The 17,274-nt window shown below is 42.8% G+C and overlaps 1 protein-coding gene and 1 pseudogene across 2 annotated transcripts; both read left to right on the forward strand.

Moving 5' to 3' along the window:
- The first annotated feature begins 1,066 nt into the window (after nucleotides 1-1,066).
- Nucleotides 1,067-5,172, forward strand: LOC139542074 (histone H3, embryonic-like; annotated as a pseudogene).
- A 689-nt stretch (nucleotides 5,173-5,861) lies between these two features.
- Nucleotides 5,862-16,956, forward strand: LOC139546734 (zinc finger protein 892-like). 2 transcript variants are annotated; one of them, XM_071355468.1, is made up of 2 exons: nucleotides 5,862-6,847; nucleotides 15,378-16,956. In XM_071355468.1, exons 1-2 carry the CDS (start codon nucleotides 6,112-6,114, stop codon nucleotides 16,346-16,348), a joined length of 1,707 nt encoding a protein of 568 aa, XP_071211569.1. In that variant the 5' UTR covers nucleotides 5,862-6,111; the 3' UTR covers nucleotides 16,349-16,956. The 2 variants fall into 2 exon arrangements, with proteins under 2 accessions (XP_071211569.1, XP_071211577.1); XM_071355476.1 differs by lacking the exon at nucleotides 15,378-16,956 and adding an exon at nucleotides 11,365-12,713 and having other exon boundaries at nucleotides 5,877-6,847.
- The last annotated feature ends 318 nt before the right edge of the window (nucleotides 16,957-17,274 follow it).

The following is a 17,274-nucleotide window of genomic DNA, read 5'->3' on the forward strand; positions in this document are numbered from 1 at the left end:
CAAATACAAGTTAGATATCACTGTTGGAGCTCGGAACACAAAGCATGTTAGATATCACTGTTGGAGCCAGGAATACAAATACAAGTTAGATATCACTGTTGGAGCTCGGAACACAAAGCATATTAGATATCACTGTTGGAGCCAGGAATACAAAACATGTTAGATATCACTGTTAGAGCCAGGAATACAAATACAAGTTAGATATCACTGTTGGAGCTCGGAACACAAAGCATGTTAGATATCACTGTTGGAGCCAGGAATACAAAACATGGTAGATATCACTGTTGGAGCTCGGAACACAAGACATGTTAGATATCACTGTTGGAGCCAGGAATACAAAACATGTTAGATATCACTGTTAGAGCCAGGAATAAAAAAATACAAGTTAGATATCACTGTTGGAGCTCGGAACACAAAGCATGTTAGATATCACTGTTGGAGCCAGGAATACAAAACATGTTAGATATCACTGTTAGAGCCAGGAATACAAATACAAGTTAGATATCACTGTTGGAGCTCGGAACACAAAACATGTTAGATATCACTGTTGGAGCTCGGAACACAAAACATGTTTGATATCACTGTTGGAGCTAGGAACACGAGCATGTTAGATTTTGTTTTTTCATTTAACTAGGCAAGTCAGTTAAGAACAAATTCTTATTTATAATGACGGCCTACACCTGCCAAACCCGGACGACTCTGGGCCGTATCTCCACGTAGTTTCGCGAAACAGGCGCGCGTGCTCAGTGGATGTGCTTTAATGTAGTTTACAATGGAAGTTACCTGCTGCAGTGTATCTCAGTTGTTCTGTGCTCAGCTCTTTTCCCCCGCCAGTTACTCTCTGTGTATCGTACAGTGCGTCCATATGGCAGAAGGAGAAACATTAATAACTAGAGTGCAGAGGCCTGCCCACCATCCCTCTATAGATGAAGCCCCTATTTGTGCAAAAGTCCACCATTCGATCCCTATGGGGAATCTGGTTTTTTTCCCCATCAATATAGCCACTCAGCACACTGAACATCCCCTGTGTCCCGTTTCATGCTTGGGAATCGTGAGACAGAACAATATGTCCTCGCAAATAGAACCCCCCGACATGTACAGGGAACAGAAAAGTCAACGCATGGGCATCTCGGCCTTGACAGCTGACGTCCATTTGGAGAGCGTAAACTGGGGAGTTTTTGACTCGTTCAGTCAGTTTCCTCTTGACAGCTAACGTCCATTTGGAGAGCGTAAACTGGGGAGTTTTTGACTCGTTCAGTCAGTTTCCTCTTGACAGCTAACGTCCATTTGGAGAGCGTAAACTGGGGAGCTTTTGACTCGTTCAGTCAGTTTCCTCTTGACAGCTAACGTCCATTTGGAGAGCGTAAACTGGGGAGCTTTTGACTCGTTCAGTCAGTTTCCTCTTGACAGCTAACGTCCATTTGGAGAGCGTAAACTGGGGAGCTTTTGACTCGTTCAGTCAGTTTCCTCTTGACAGCTAACGTCCATTTGGAGAGCGTAAACTGGGGAGCTTTTGACTCGTTCAGTCAGTTTCCTCTTGATTGCTAGCGATAACATTAATGATTTGTTTACCAGTGTTCTCTGCTAAAAGTATTGATGTGAGTTTCTGGGCCTCTGCCTCCCCACACATTGTTTTCACCATATTAATTGCGGCCGATAATATCACAGTCTCTGCAATAGTGTGTGGTTTCATAGCGTAGTGGGGCCTAGTCATTCACAGTGAGAATGATTCAGTAGTGTAGTAGGGCCTAGTCATTCACAGTGAGAATGATTCAGTAGTGTAGTATGGCCTAGTCATTCACAGTGAGAATGATTCAGTAGTGTAGTAGGGCCTAGTCATTCACAGTGAGAATGATTCAATAGTGTGTAGTTTCTAGTCATTCACAGTGAGAATGATTCAATAGTGTGTGGTTTCATAGTGTAGTGGGCCTAGTCATTCACCGTGAGAATGATGCAATAGTGTGTGGTTTCATAGTGTAGTGGGCCTAGTCATTCACAGTGAGAATGATGCAATAGTGTGTAGTTTCTAGTCATTCACAGTGAGAATGATTCAGTAGTGTGTAGTTTCATAGTGTAGTAGGGCCTAGTCATTCACAGTGAGAATGATTCAATAGTGTGTGGTTTCATAGTGTAGTGGGCCTAGTCATTCACAGTGAGAATGATGCAATAGTGTGTAGTTTCTAGTCATTCACAGTGAGAATGATTCAGTAGTGTGTAGTTTCATAGTGTAGTGGGCCTAGTCATTCACCGTGAGAATGATGCAATAGTGTGTGGTTTCTAGTCATTCACAGTGAGAATGATGCAATAGTGTGTAGTTTCTAGTCATTCACAGTGAGAATGATTCAGTAGTGTGTGGTTTCATAGTGTAGTGGGCCTAGTCATTCACAGTGAGAATGATTCAATAGTGTGTGGTTTCATAGCGTAGTGGGCCTAGTCATTCACAGTGAGAATGATTCAATAGTCTGTAGTTTCTAGTCATTCACAGTGAGAATGATTCAATAGTGTGTAGTTTCATAGTGTAGTAGGTCTAGTCATTCACAGTGAGAATGATTCAATAGTGTGTGGTTTCATAGCGTAGTGGGCCTAGTCATTCACAGTGAGAATGATTCAATAGTGTGTAGTTTCTAGTCATTCACAGTGAGAATGATTCAATAGTGTGTGGTTTCATAGTGTAGTGGGTCTAGTCATTCACAGTGAGAATGATTCAATAGTGTGTGGTTTCATAGTGTAGTAGGGCCTAGTCATTCACAGTGAGAATGATTCAGTAGTGTGTGGTTTCATAGCGTAGCAGGCCTAGTCATTCACAGTGAGAATGATTCAATAGTGTGTGGTTTCATAGCGTAGTGGGCCTAGTCATTCACAGTGAGAATGATTCAATAGTATGTAGTTTCATAGTGTAGCAGGCCTAGTCATTCACAGTGGGAATGATTCAATAGTGTGTGGTTTCTAGTCATTCACAGTGAGAATGATTCAATAGTGTGTGGTTTCATAGCGTAGTGGGCCTAGTCACTCAGTGAGAATGATTCAAGTGCACCGGTCAGGCCTTTTCCCTTTGATCTAAGGGCTCTCTGGTTGGATCTTTTAGATTTGAATCAATTTCATTTAGATTAAGGTTAACCACATTACAATGATTTTGAGATATATATTATAATATCTTATTTTTTTTTATATATATATATATATATATATATAGATTTATTTTATTCTCTGGATTTTGGAAATTCTCTAGCGACCCCATTTTAATATCAGGCGAATATTAGGTAACACTTCATCTTTTAAGTTCCGTTATTCAACCAAGCTTCACAGACTTACATTTTGGCGAGCATGAATGACTAGCTCACAATTTTAAACATAACTTTTCATTAATAATGTGTTTAAAAATATTTATTTGATGGTTAAAGTAATTGACCCATTGTCAAACGCACTGTTAAATGATTTAACAATTTAAAGTATTTTATGATGTGAACCTTTTGTGAATCCGTTTTTTCCGTTGGGATTTGGGCATCAGACTCCAGAGCCCTTTATTGCAAAGTTGGGGGTTGCATTTTGGGGCGGCACGGAGAGGCCGGGCCTCCCGTCCAGTGACCGGCGGAGGAGGCCTCCGCAACGAGCCAATCAGGGTGGTGCAGAGATGGTGTCCAATCAGCAGACGCCGCTGCTGGCTTTATAAACTTCACATAGGCATTTGGAGGCTATACTTCGACTGTGAAAGAAGGAAGCGCCATGGCCAGAACCAAGTAAACCGCTCCAAGTAAACCGCAGTGACAAAGCACCCAGGAAGCAGTTCGCTACCAGGGCTGCGCGCAAGAGCGCCCCGGCCACCGGCGACGTGAAGAAGCCTCACGGTTACTGGCCCGGCACCGTGGCTCCAGCGCCTGGTGAGAGAAATTGCCCAGGACTTCAAGACCGCCCTGCGCTTCCAGAGTTCTGCCGTGATGGCCCTGCAGGAGGCTAGCGACGCCTACCTGGTCGGCCTGTTCGAGGACACCAACCCGTGCGCCATCCACGCCAACAGGGTGACCATCATGCCCAAGGACATTCAGCTGGCCCGCCGTATTCGCGGAGAGCGCGCTTAAACGATGACCTGATCTCCAAAATCCCCCAAAGGCTCTTAATTAAGAGCCACCTCCCACATTTCCGTCAAAGGCACAATTGTTCCATTTCTACAGATGTATAGTAGGTATGCCTATAGTAGAACAAAGGTTTTACAAAGGAGGGGAAAATACACTAGCAGTAATGAGTGATAGCAGTGATATAGGGAAAAGAGTCCCAATAATAGTGTTGGCATGGAGAGTTGTCACTACGAAGAAAAACATTGCATGCCAACTGACTTTCTAAGTCCCCTATTGCAGTGCTGCTGAGAGACTCATGCAGAGGGGAAAACTTTACCGTGGAGCACGGAGGCCATCTAGTGGTTGAACGCGGGTACTGCCAACGTGTGAGCGCGTCATAGTGGCTCCCTGTTGGTATTTGATCTTCAGCCCAGCGTTTCCCAAACTCGGTCCTCGGGTCCCCAAGTGGTGCACGTTGAGAATCCAATTGCTCTTGGAATGTAACATGCCAGAGTCTGTCAATTACTTTGTGAAAATCGCCATTCCATCATTCCTGTCCCATGTGACCGTTGAAGACGTGTCACAATCCTTGGTGGCAAAAACTCCATGTATTGATCAGATAATTACAACGTAGTTACAACGTGCATTGGCCAAAAAGATGGTGCGTTGGGATGCTAGTGGAAACTTTAACATTCGTAATAAGCATAGTAACAAGCATTCATTGTTACACCCCTGTAATTACAGACAGCAATTACCACTTAACATTCGTAATAAGCATAGTAACAAGCATTCATTGTTACACCCCTGTAATTACAGACAGCAATTACCACTTAACATTCGTAATAAGCATAGTAACAATCATTCATTGTTACACCCCTGTAATTACAGACAGCAATTACCACTTAACATTCGTAATAAGCATAGTAACAATCATTCATTGTTACACCCCTGTAATTACAGACAGCAATTACCACCAGTTAGATGTTACTATTACAGCGTAACTACGAATTATTGTAATTTATTACAATATTTGTTACAGTGTAATTACATATGTAATTGCACTGGACTAAAACAGACATTCAAATGAAGTGCTACCGAATATTGAAAGGAGAGGAAGCTTTCAGAATGAACAAGGAGGAAGAGGAGGCTGTCACATTGAAAGAAGAGGAGGATGTTATAGTGAAAGGAATAACCTTTTGGAGTGAAAGAGGAAGAGGAGATAGAGGCTGTAACAGTGAAAGAGGAGGAGATAGAAGCTTTCAGAATGAAAAAGGAGGAAGATGACGCTATCACATTGAAAGAAGAAGAGGAGGATGTTATAGTGAAAGAAGAGGAATAACCTTTTGGAGAGGAAGAGGAGGACATCTCAATAAAGGAGAAGGGGGAAGACATTTAGGGAGTGAAAGAGGAAGAGGAGAGGAAGATTAACACCAGTGAGTTGTGTCATAAAAACAGGGGCACAAACTCTGCACTTGTTGAACTAATGTGTTGTTCAGTACTGTTGGAATTGTTAAAGGGGCAATCTGTGATTGGTACATGCATTTTTGGTAAATGTGTTCTTTTAAATGCACAAAACATAAAAATACATGACAGATAATATTACATTACAAATAAAATTAAAATAATTTAATTACATAGAGAAAAGTACTGGTAAGAAGTAAGAGAAAATATGAGATCTGGTTGTTTTGCAATGACTTACGACAGAATAAACAACGTAGTGAATATTTGTCCAAACTTCGTTTCTCACTCCTGTCAGCAGATGGCGACTTAAGTCTTTCAGTTGATGCCTCTTGCGTGACGTATAATCTAGTGGACGGGAAAGGACACTTCTTCAATAATAACACGGTTACCGATTCAACCATCTCGCTAGTCAACATAAAACCTAATATTGAATCTAATTTTGCCATTGTTTGTATATATTCATCTCAGTGTTTTAAACACAATTCTGTTTGAGTATCTAGTGGTTAAATGAACATAATTTACTTGTTACATTTGCACATGTGTTAAGGTTATTTCTGAACCTAGCACTAGGCTAGTCGCTAGCTGACATCCCCTGACCATGAGCTCACTTAGCTACTCCACCCCTGCTAAAGAAGAAGAGGTCTGTTGCACTGAGAAAGAGCCTCTGGGGTTGAACTTTGTCGTGAAAGAAGAACATGAGCATATTACAATGAAAGGAGAGGAAGACGTTTTTAGAATTAAACAGGAGGAAGAGAACGCTATAACGTTGAAAAAAGAGAAAGAACCTTGTGGAGTGAAACGGGAAGAGGAGGTTCTCACATTGAAAGAGGAGCATGTTACAGTTAAAGAAGAGAACGACACTTTAGGAGAGGAAGAGGATGCTATCATATTAAAAGAGGAGGATGATGTTACAGTTAAAGAAGAGAACGACACTTTAGGCGAGGAAGAGGGTGCTATCATATTAAAAGAGGAGGATGATGTTACAGTTAAAGAAGAGAACGACACTTTAGGAGAGGAAGAGGATGCTATCATATTAAAAGAGGAGGATGATGTTACAGTTAAAGAAGAGAAAGACACTTTAGGAGAGGAAGAGGGGATAGAGGCTGTCACAGTGGAAGAGGAGGAGGTAGAATATTTCAGAATCAAAAAGGAGGAAGAGGAGGTAGAACCTTTAAGAATTGAAAAGGAGGAAGAGGAGGCTATCTCATTGAAAGAAGAAGAGGAGGATGTGACAGTAAAAGAAGAGGAAGAACCTTTTAGAGATGAGGAGGAGGAGGCTCTCTCAATAAAAGAGGAGGCAGGAGAGGAGGAGGAGACAGATCTGATTAACACCAGTGAGTATTGGCTTAAAAACAGGGGCATAAACTACCCTTGTTAAACTAATGCCTGTGTGTGGTTTTAAAGGGGCATTCTACTGAAGTTCTACACATGAATATATTGTTCAGTACTGGAGGAATTGTTAAAGGGGCAATCTGCAATTGGTACATGCATTTTTTACTTTTAAATGAATTGTATATTGCCTAACACAAACTTACACCAAATTTTGAATCCCCCTTGTTTTTACACTGCTGCTACTCGCTGTTTATTTTCTATGCTTTAGCAGCGAACAAAGCAGATGGAATCAAATCAAATATTATTTGTCACATGCACCGAATCCAACACGTGTAGACCTTACCCTGAAATGCTTCCTTACAAGCCCTTAACCAACAATGCAGTGAAAGAAAAAGTGTTAAGAAAATATTTACTAAATAAACTAAAGTAAAAAAAAAAAAAATTAAAAGGAACACAATAAAATAACGATAGAGATTCTGGGTTCGAGTCCAGGCTTTGTTGCAGCCGGCCGCGACTGGGAGACCCATGGGGCGGCGCACAATTGCCCCGGTGTCGTCCGGGTTAGGGGAGGGTTTAGCTGGCAGGGATGTCCTTGTCCCATCGCGCACTAGCGACTCCCGTGGCAGTCCGGGCGCAGTGCACGCTGGTAGCCAGGTGCACAGTGTTTCCTCCGACACATTGGTGCTTCCGGGTTAAGTGGGCGTTGTGTCAAGAAGCAGTGCGGCTTGGTTGGGTTGTGCTTCGGAGGACGCCCGGCTCTCGACCTTCGCCTCTCCCGAGTCTGTATGGGAGTTGCAGCGATGAGACAACACTGTAGCTACCAATTGGATACCACTAGATTTGGGAGTAAACGGGGTATAAAAAAAAAGAACAATAACGAGGCTATATACAGGGGGCACCGGCATCGAGTCAATGTGCGGGGGCAGAGGCTAGTCCAGGCAATTTGTACATGTGGGTAGGGGTAAAGTGACCATGCATAGACAAACAGTGAGCACCAGCAGTGTAAAAACAAAGGGGGGGGGGGGTGTCAATGTAAATAGTGTGGTTTTCCATTTGATTAATTGTTGAGCAGTCTTATGGCCTGGGGGTAGAAGCTGCCAAGGAGCCCTTCGGACGTTGACCTGGCGTTTCGGTACCGCTTGCCGTGCGGTAGCAGAGAGAACAGTCTATGACTTGGGTGACTGGAGTCTTTGACAATGTTTTGGGCCTTCCTCTGATACCGCCTAGTATATAGGTCCTGGATGACAGGAAGCTTGGCGCCAGTGATGTACTGGGCCCTACACACTACCTTCTGTAGCGCCTTACGATCGGATACAGAGCAGTTGCCATACCAGGCGGTGATGCAACCAGTCAGGATGCTCTCGATGGTGCAGCTGTAAAAGTTTTTGAGGACCTGGGGACCCATGCCAAATCTTTTCAGTCTCCTGAGGGGGAATAGGTGTTGTCGTGCCCTCTTCACCACTGTCTTGGTGTGTTTGTACCATGATAGTTTGTTGGTGATGTGGACACCAAGGAACTTGAAGCTCTCAACCCGCTACACTACAGCCCCGTCGATGTTAATGGGGGCCTGTTCTGGCCTCCTTTTCCTGTAGTCCACGATCAGCTCCTTTGTCTTGCTCACATTGAGGGAGAGGTTGTTGTCCTGGGACCACACAGCCACGTCTCTGACCTCCTCCATATAGGCTGTCTCATCGTTGTCGGTGATCAGGCCTACCACTGTTGTGTCGTCAGCAAACTTAATGATGGTGTTGGAGTTGTGCTTGGCCATGCAGTTGTGGGTGAACAGGGAGTACAGGAGGGGACTAAGCACACACCCCTGAGAGGCCCCCGTGTTGAGGATCAGCTTGGCAGATGTGTTGTTCAGGATCAGCTTGGCAGATGTGTTGTTGCCTACCCTTACCACGTGGGGGCGGCCCATCAGGAAGTCCAGGATCCAGCTGCAGAGGGAGGTGTTTAGTCCCATGGTCCTTTGCTTAGTGATGAGCTTTGTGGGCACTATGGTGTTGAATGCTGAGCTGAAGTCAATGAACAGTATTCTCACATAGGTGTTCCTTTTGTCCAGGAGGGAAAAGGGCAGTGTGGAATGCAATAGAGATTGCGTAATCTGGATCTGTTGGGCCGGTATGCGAATTGGAGTGGGTCGAGGGTATCCGGGAGGATGCTGTTGATGTGAGCCATGACCAGCCTTTCAAAGCACTTCATGGTTACCGACGTGAGTGCTACGGAGTGGTTGTCATTTAGGCAGGTTACCTTCGCTTTCTTGGGCACAGGGACTATGGTGGTCTGCTTGAAACATGTAGCTATTACAGACTCTGTCAGGGAGAGGTGAAGACACTTGCCAGTTTATCCGTGCATGCGCTGAGTACACTTCCTGGTAATCCATCTGGCCCAGCAGCCTTATGAATGTTGACCTATTTATAGGTCTTGCTCACATCGGCTACGGAGAGCGTGATCACACAGTCATCCAGGAACAGCTGGTGCTCTCATGCATGCTTCAGTGTTGCTTGCCTCAAAGCGAGCATAAAAGGCATTTAGCTCATCTGGTAGGCTCACGTCACTGGGCAGCTCGCGGCTGGGTTTCCCTCTGTAATAGTTTGCAAGCCCTGCCACGTCCGACGAGCATCAGAGCTGGTGTAGTTGGATTCAATCTTAGTCTTGTATTGACGCTTTGCCTGTTTGCTGATTTGTGTGAGGGCATTGTAGGCGGTCATTGTGAATAAGAATTTGTTCTTAACTGACTTGCCTAGTTATGTATAGGTTACACACACACACACACACACACACACACACACACACACACACACACACACACACACTGACCAAAAAGTTATTTTGTTGGCATTTACGTATGTCCCCATTACCAGTAAAACATAATCAAAACCTATTTCTTTCACTTACTTGCTGTTCTGTTTCGTTGTTCATTTGTTCAGTCGTTTCATTCTCAACCAGGATTTCTCATACTATGGAACGCCGTTTGGGTTTTTGCATGTCAAATAACACTATTTGACGTGTCAAATAAGCTTGTTGACCAATCATGACTGCACGTCACATAATAATTTAACGCTTTCATGAATTTTTTACGTAGTTATTACACATTGATTACACTATCACTCGTATTTCATATGTCACAACGATTCATCGATACGTATGCTATGATGCAGGTGTAACAGTTTAGCTTCTATCCCTCTCCTCACCCCTGCCTGGGCTCGAACCAGGGACCCTCTGCACACATCGACAACAGCCACCCTCGAAGTATCGTTACCCATCGCTCCACAAAAGCCGCGGCCCTTGCAGAGCAAGGCGTACAACTACTTCAATGTCTCAGAGCGAGTGACGTCACCAATTGAAACGCTATTAGCGCGCACCACCGCTAACTAGCTAGCCATTTCACATCGGTTACACTGGTAAAGTTGTCTCGCGCACATACAGTGCTGGTCATAAAAAAAGCTAGCTAGCTCATGGATGCAAACGATGTTCTTCCCCAAAAACATAGTAAAACGACAATCTGTTTCAGTAGCTATATAGTTAGCTTGCTAAGGCAAACCGCAAATTCCACTATTGTGCCTAATCCTTATTGTGGCTAGCTTCACAACATATAACCTGGTCCGGTCGAGCCTCACTAGAGGTTTTTCCCCCAGGCGATAACAGGACTACACTGATAACTCCAGCTTGGTTCCTATGTTTCCTGGCTCCCCAGTGGGTGGGCCTATGCCCTCCCAGGCCCACCCATGGCTGCGCCCCTGCCCAGTCATGTGAAATCCATAGATTAGGGCCTAATGAATTCATTTCAATTGACTGATTTCCACACAGGTGAGTCAATGTGCTACACGAGGTACCAGTATCTCACAGTATCCCTTTAAAGCCACAGTGTAAGCTGTTTACCATCAAAGAGTGGGGCCACCAACAAAACATTATTACCAATGGATCAAATGCAGCCTATGACATTGATTTAAATACTGCAGTCCTCAATATATATTATTATAGAGCTCTGCTCAGCCTAAAAACATGACATTATATATTATTATAGAGCTCTGTTCAGCCTATAAACATGACATTATATATTATTATAGAGCTCTGCTCAGCCTGTAACCATGACATTATATATTATTATAGAGCTCTGCTCAGCCTGTAACCATGACATCATATATTATTATAGAGCTCTGATCAGCCTGTAACCATGACATTCCATGAGAGCAAGATTAGAGTTGGAGCTAATATACTATGTAATATCTGCTATGACACTTTTATCTAAAGCAACTTAGTCGTGCGTGCATACATTATAACATATGGGTGGCTCCAATGGGAATCGAACTCAGGACCTTTGGCATTGCAAGCACCATGTTCTACCAACTGAACCACAAGGAGCTCTACAGTTGTTTTTAAAAACAAATAATTGTTTAAATTATTAAATGATTGGAAACTGGCTCTGATTTGGATTACATTTCAAAGGAAGTCAGTTTTGTCACGTGGAGGTTTCATTCAGGTCTCTCTACTTAAATAAATACTCTGTCTTTGGCAGGAGAGAGACCAGACTCAGAGGAACCAGAGCCAGAGACGTACAAATCAGCAAGACGACACCACTGCTCCCAGTGTGGAAAGAGATTTACCCGGTTAGGGTCCCTGAAAGTGCATAGGAGATTGCACACAGGAGAGAAGCCTTTTCAATGTTCTCAGTGTGGAAAGAGTTTTGCAGAGTTAGGGCACCTGAAAGCACATGAGAGAATGCACACAGGGGAGAAGCCTTACCAATGCTCTCTGTGTGGAAAGAGTTTTTCCTTGTTAGCAAGCCTGAAAAGACATGAGAGGATCCACACAAGAGATCCACTTTTCCAATGCTCCCAGTGTGAAAATTGTTTTTCCTTGTTAGCAAGCTTGAAAAGACATGAGAGGATACATACAGGTGATAAGACTTTCCACTGCTCCCAGTGTGAGAGGAGTTTCACACGGTTAGGGAACCTGAAAAAACATAAAAGAATACACTCAGGAGAAAAGCCTTTCCACTGCTCCCAGTGTGGAAAGGGTTTTACAGAGTTGGGGAACCTGAAAAGACATGAGAGGACACACACAGGAGATAAGCCTCATCGCTGCTCCCAGTGTGGAAAAAGTTTTACCCAGTTAGCACACCTGAAAGTGCATGAGAGAATTCACACGGGAGAAAAGCCTTACCAATGCTCAGACTGTGGAAAGACATATTCCTCATCACGGTCACTTAAAAGTCATGTGAGAATCCACGCAGGAGGGAAGAAGCATTCCCCTAGTTTGTAAATTGTTATATTTTACATCACATTGACTTAATTTCTTCTCCTAGTGTGTAAATTGATATTTCGCATCACATTGACTTAAAATTCATCAGAGAACATACACAGTGCTCCCATTGTCTTATATTGTTGACTGAGAATGTGTTTACCTGTTTATACCATATGAAATTAAATGGTACAAAGTATACTCAAACATATATTTGTATGTTTTTATTAGAAAACATGAATTGAATATGGAGTCTCAGTTTGAATATAGAGTAGATCAGATTCCATGTGTTTAAATGGTCCTTTTTTAAACTCTGACTGTGTGTGTGTTTATCTGGGTGTGTCATTCCTCCAGCACTACAGATAATACAGTGATATTTGGATGTGATGCATTTGCTCCATTGTTGACATTTGCATTGTTGGTCCACTGATGATTTAATGACATGAAAATGTTCACAGAGTCTGTAATGCAAAATGTTAATTGTATGTGTCCACATAACTGAGTATGTGACTAACCTGCATTGTTGGCCCACTCTGAAGATTTGTATCTTACAGAGTGGGGCTTTAAGGCAACGGTGTCAAACTCAATCAGCAGACTGATATTAATAAAACAACTCATTTGCCAGTCATAGCCTATTATGTTTATTATAACAGAAAACCGTGCATACAACTGGCCCAATCTGGCCATAGAAAACATATGGCCCTTTGTAATGTCCACGTATGTACATAGGATGCTGTATATAGCATTTTTAACATATTAAAACAGAAGAGATACATAATATCTGTCCAGCCTTTGCTGCAATGCTTGCAGATGTGCATAATATGCCCCGTAACCCTAATCAAAAAGTATTTAATAATTCCAAATAACGTAGCTTCGGGTTCTTTTTCGTTTTGGTAGTTGTCTGTGACTCTTTGTTAGTTTCCCCTTCTGTTTGAGCGGCATTACTTGGTTTTCTTGCTGGGGAACGTAACAGTTAGTAGCTAGCTCGAAGTGAATGTTATTTATACTAAACAAAACTATAAAATGCAACAGTTTCAGTCAATTGAAATAAATGAATTAGGTCCAAATCTATGAATTTCACATGACTGGGAATACAGATATGCATCTGTTGGTCACAGATACCAACAAAAAAAAAAGGCTAACAATGGGCCTCATGATCTCGTTACGGTATTTTTGTGCATTTAAATTGCCATCGATAAAATGCAATTGTGTCAGTTGTACGCAGCTTATGCCTGCCGCATACCATAACCCCACCGCCACCATACCAGAACCCCACCGCCACCATACCATAACCCCACCGCCACCATGGGGAATTCTGATCACAACGTTGACATCAGCAAACCACTCGCCCACCTGCCCCATACCATAACCCCGCCGCCACCATGGGGAACTCTGTTCACAACGTTGACATCAGCAAACCACTCGCCCACCTGACGCCAAAGATGTGGTTTTGAGGTTGTGAGGCCAAATTCTCTAAAACAACATTGAAGGTGGCTTATCATAGAGAACTTAACATTAAATTCTCTGGTAACAGCTCTGGTTGACATTCCTGCCGTCAGCATGCCAATTGCACGCTCCCTCAAAACTTGAGACATCTGTGGCATTGTGTTGTTTGACAAAAACTGCACATTTTAGAGGGGCCTTTTATTATCCCCAGCACAAGGTGCAACTGTGTAATGATCATGCTGTTAAATCAGCTTCTTGAAATGCCACACCTGTCAGGTGGATGGATTATCTTGGCAAAGGAGGAATGCTCACTAACAGGGATATAATAACATTTGTGAACAAAATTTGAGAGAAAATATTTTTTTTTATGTGGGTATGGAAAATTTCCCGGGATCTTATTATAGCTCATGAAACATGTTGTGATTAGATTTCTGTTCAGAGCTGCTTCAATGTTTACTTCCAATAAAGAAGTGAGTCCAAGATGACACAACATTATTTACCATTCAGTCCCTATAAGCAAAAAAAAACGTAAAACACAACCAAAACAAACTGCCAGTGCACGCAACAAGTTTAAAGAGTCACAAGCAAAGCTTTGACTACTTTAATACATTAAGTAACATTTTCTAAAGACATCAATCAATCAAATGTATTTTAAAAAGCCCTTTTTTTTTACATCAGCAGTTGTCACAAAGTGCTTCTACAGATACCCAGCTTTAAAACCTCAGACCAACGATGCCGATGTAGAAACAAACACTTATAACATCTTACAATGCGGGGGGACATTCATCGTTTTGTTTACTCACTAGGTTGTTTTTCAATGTCAGTTTGCTCCCACTGTCTGCTGCTACTGAAGAGACATCAGAGATTATAATTCACTGAGGAGACATCAGAGATTATAATTCACTGAGGAGACATCAGAGATTATAATTCACTGAGGAGACATCAGAGATTATAATTCACTGAGGAGACATCAGAGATTATAATTCACTGAGGAGACATCAGAGATTATAATTCACTGAGGAGACATCAGAGATTATAATTCACTGAGGAGACAACAGAGATTATAATTCAATGTCAGTTAGTTTGCTCCCACTGTCTGCCTACTGAAGAGACAACAGAGATTATAATTCAATGTTAGTTAGTTTGCTCCCACTGAAGAGACAACAGAGATTATAATTCAATGTTAATTAGTTTGCTCCCACTGTCTGCTGCTACTGAAGAGACATCATAGATCACCATCTTCATCTATCACTTAAAGATACCCAGTACCCTGTTACCACGGTATCGGACCACACCTTAATGGGACAGCTGAACATGTTGGTCTATCCTAATGACACCTATTTGAGGGTAAATTGTGCTTCACTGAAAATGGATCATTAAAAGACTCATACTTTAGTTGTACTCCTAAATATATTTGTGTGCTCCTGACTATAAACTTAAGATCACATGTCCTCCTTGTAATAAATGTCAGCGTAGAATTATAATAAGTAAACTGTATCAATCAGCGTTTTATCTGTCCGGACAGTGTGGTGTGTAGTGATGTGTTATGGAGGCACTTTGTTGATTATTGATGTTCACTTGTACAACTGTTCATCATTACTATTGTGTTCAAATTAATTATTTTAACACACATTGGTTAAAAGATTCGTAACACAAAAATGAAATTACATTGAGCAACATACCACATTTCTTTGGATGGTCGTTTTTTTTCAATCTGCCTGCCACGGTGACTGGTGGACCAAAAACGTACCAAAATAAATACTTAGAAGACAATTGTCAAAGTTTGTAAAAAATAATTTAATCATTCACTCCATTGACCGTCTGACTTTGTCGTTCACACAGGAGAGAGACATGACTATGGTGGATCCTCTGGGGAGCCACAACAACATCCTGATGCTGTGGAAGCAGAGAAGAGCCTCTCCACATCAGAACTCCTCAATAAACACCGAGGGACACTTACAGGGAAGAAACCGATCTGCTGCTCTGAATGTGGGAAGACTTATTCAAGATCAGATTCACTAAAATTACACCTGAGAATTCACACAGGTGAGAAGCTTTTCAACTGCGATCAATGTGGGAAGAGATGCACGTCTTCGTCGGAACTTAAAATACACCAGAGAATCCATACAGGAGAGAAACCGTATCGCTGCTCACAGTGTGGCATGACTTTCTCCAGATCACACTCGTTGAAATCACACCTGAGAATTCATACAGGAGAGAAAACTTATGGCTGTGATCAATGTGGGAAGAGTTTTGCTACCTCAGCTAACCTGACTGCACACCAGAGAATACACACCGGAGAGAAGCATTACCAGTGCTCTGACTGTGGAATAAGCTTAACCACGTCAAGGGGACTACTACTACACCAGAGAACACACACAGGAGAGCAACCTTATAGCTGTTATCATTGTGGGAAGAGTTTTGCTCAGTCAAATAACCTGATATCACACCAGAGAACTCACACAGGAGAGCAGCCTTATAGCTGTTATCAATGTGGGAAGAGTTTTGCTCAGTCAAATAACCTGATATCACACCAGAGAACTCACACGGGACAGAAGCCCTATAGCTGTGATCAGTGTGGGAAGAGTTTTACTCAGTCAACCAACCTTAAATCCCACCAGAGAACTCACACTGGAGAGAAGCCTTATAGCTGTGATCAATGTGAGAAGAGATACTCTGATTTAAGAGATCTGATTAAACATAAGAAAATGCACACAGTAGATCCACAGAGAGTGGAATGTCCAACACCAGACCTGGGTAGTAGAACACAGAGAGTGGAATGTCCAACACCAGACCTGGGTAGTAGAACATAGAGAGTGGAATGTCCAACACCAGACCTGGGTAGTAGAACACAGAGAGTGGAATGTCCAACACCAGATCTGGGTAGTAGAACACAGAGTGTGGAATGACCTCCAACACCAGACCTGGGTAGTAGAACACAGAGTGTGGAATGACCTCCAATACCAGACCTGGGTAGTAGAACACAGAGTGTGGAACGACCTCCAACACCAGACCTGGGTAGTAGAACACAGTGTGGAATGATCTCCAACACCAGACCTGGGTAGTAGAACACAGAGAGTGGAATGTCCAACACCAGACCTGGGTAGTAGAACACAGAGAGTGGAATGTCCAACACCAGATCTGGGTAGTAGAACACAGAGTGTGGAATGACCTCCAACACCAGACCTGGGTAGTAGAACACAGAGAGTGGAATGTCCAACACCAGACCTGGGTAGTAGAACACAGAGAGTGGAATGTCCAACACCAGACCTGGGTAGTAGAACACAGAGTGTGGAACGACCTCCAACACCAGACCTGGGTAGTAGAACACAGAGTGTGGAATGACCTCCAACACCAGACCTGGGTAGTAGAACACAGTGTGGAATGATCTCCAACACCAGACCTGGGTAGTAGAACACAGAGTGTGGAACGACGGGGTGGGGGGGGTTGGCTCGGGTTAGTTGAGAAATGTGTGTTAGGGGGCAGGGGGTTGGTACCAAAGGTTTATTTATATATATATATATATATATATATATACTGCTCAAAAAAATAAAGGGAACACTTAAACAACACATGGTAACTCCAAGTCAATCACACTTCTGTGAAATCAAACTGTCCACTTAGGAAGCAACACTGATTGACAATAAATTTCACATGCTGTTGTGCAAATGGAATAGACAAAAGGTGGAAATTATAGGCAATTAGCAAGACACCCCCAATAAAGGAGTGGTTCTGCAGG

The sequence above is a fragment of the Salvelinus alpinus genome, chromosome 2 (genome assembly GCF_045679555.1).
Source record: "Salvelinus alpinus chromosome 2, SLU_Salpinus.1, whole genome shotgun sequence".
Classification (NCBI taxonomy): domain Eukaryota; kingdom Metazoa; phylum Chordata; class Actinopteri; order Salmoniformes; family Salmonidae; genus Salvelinus; species Salvelinus alpinus.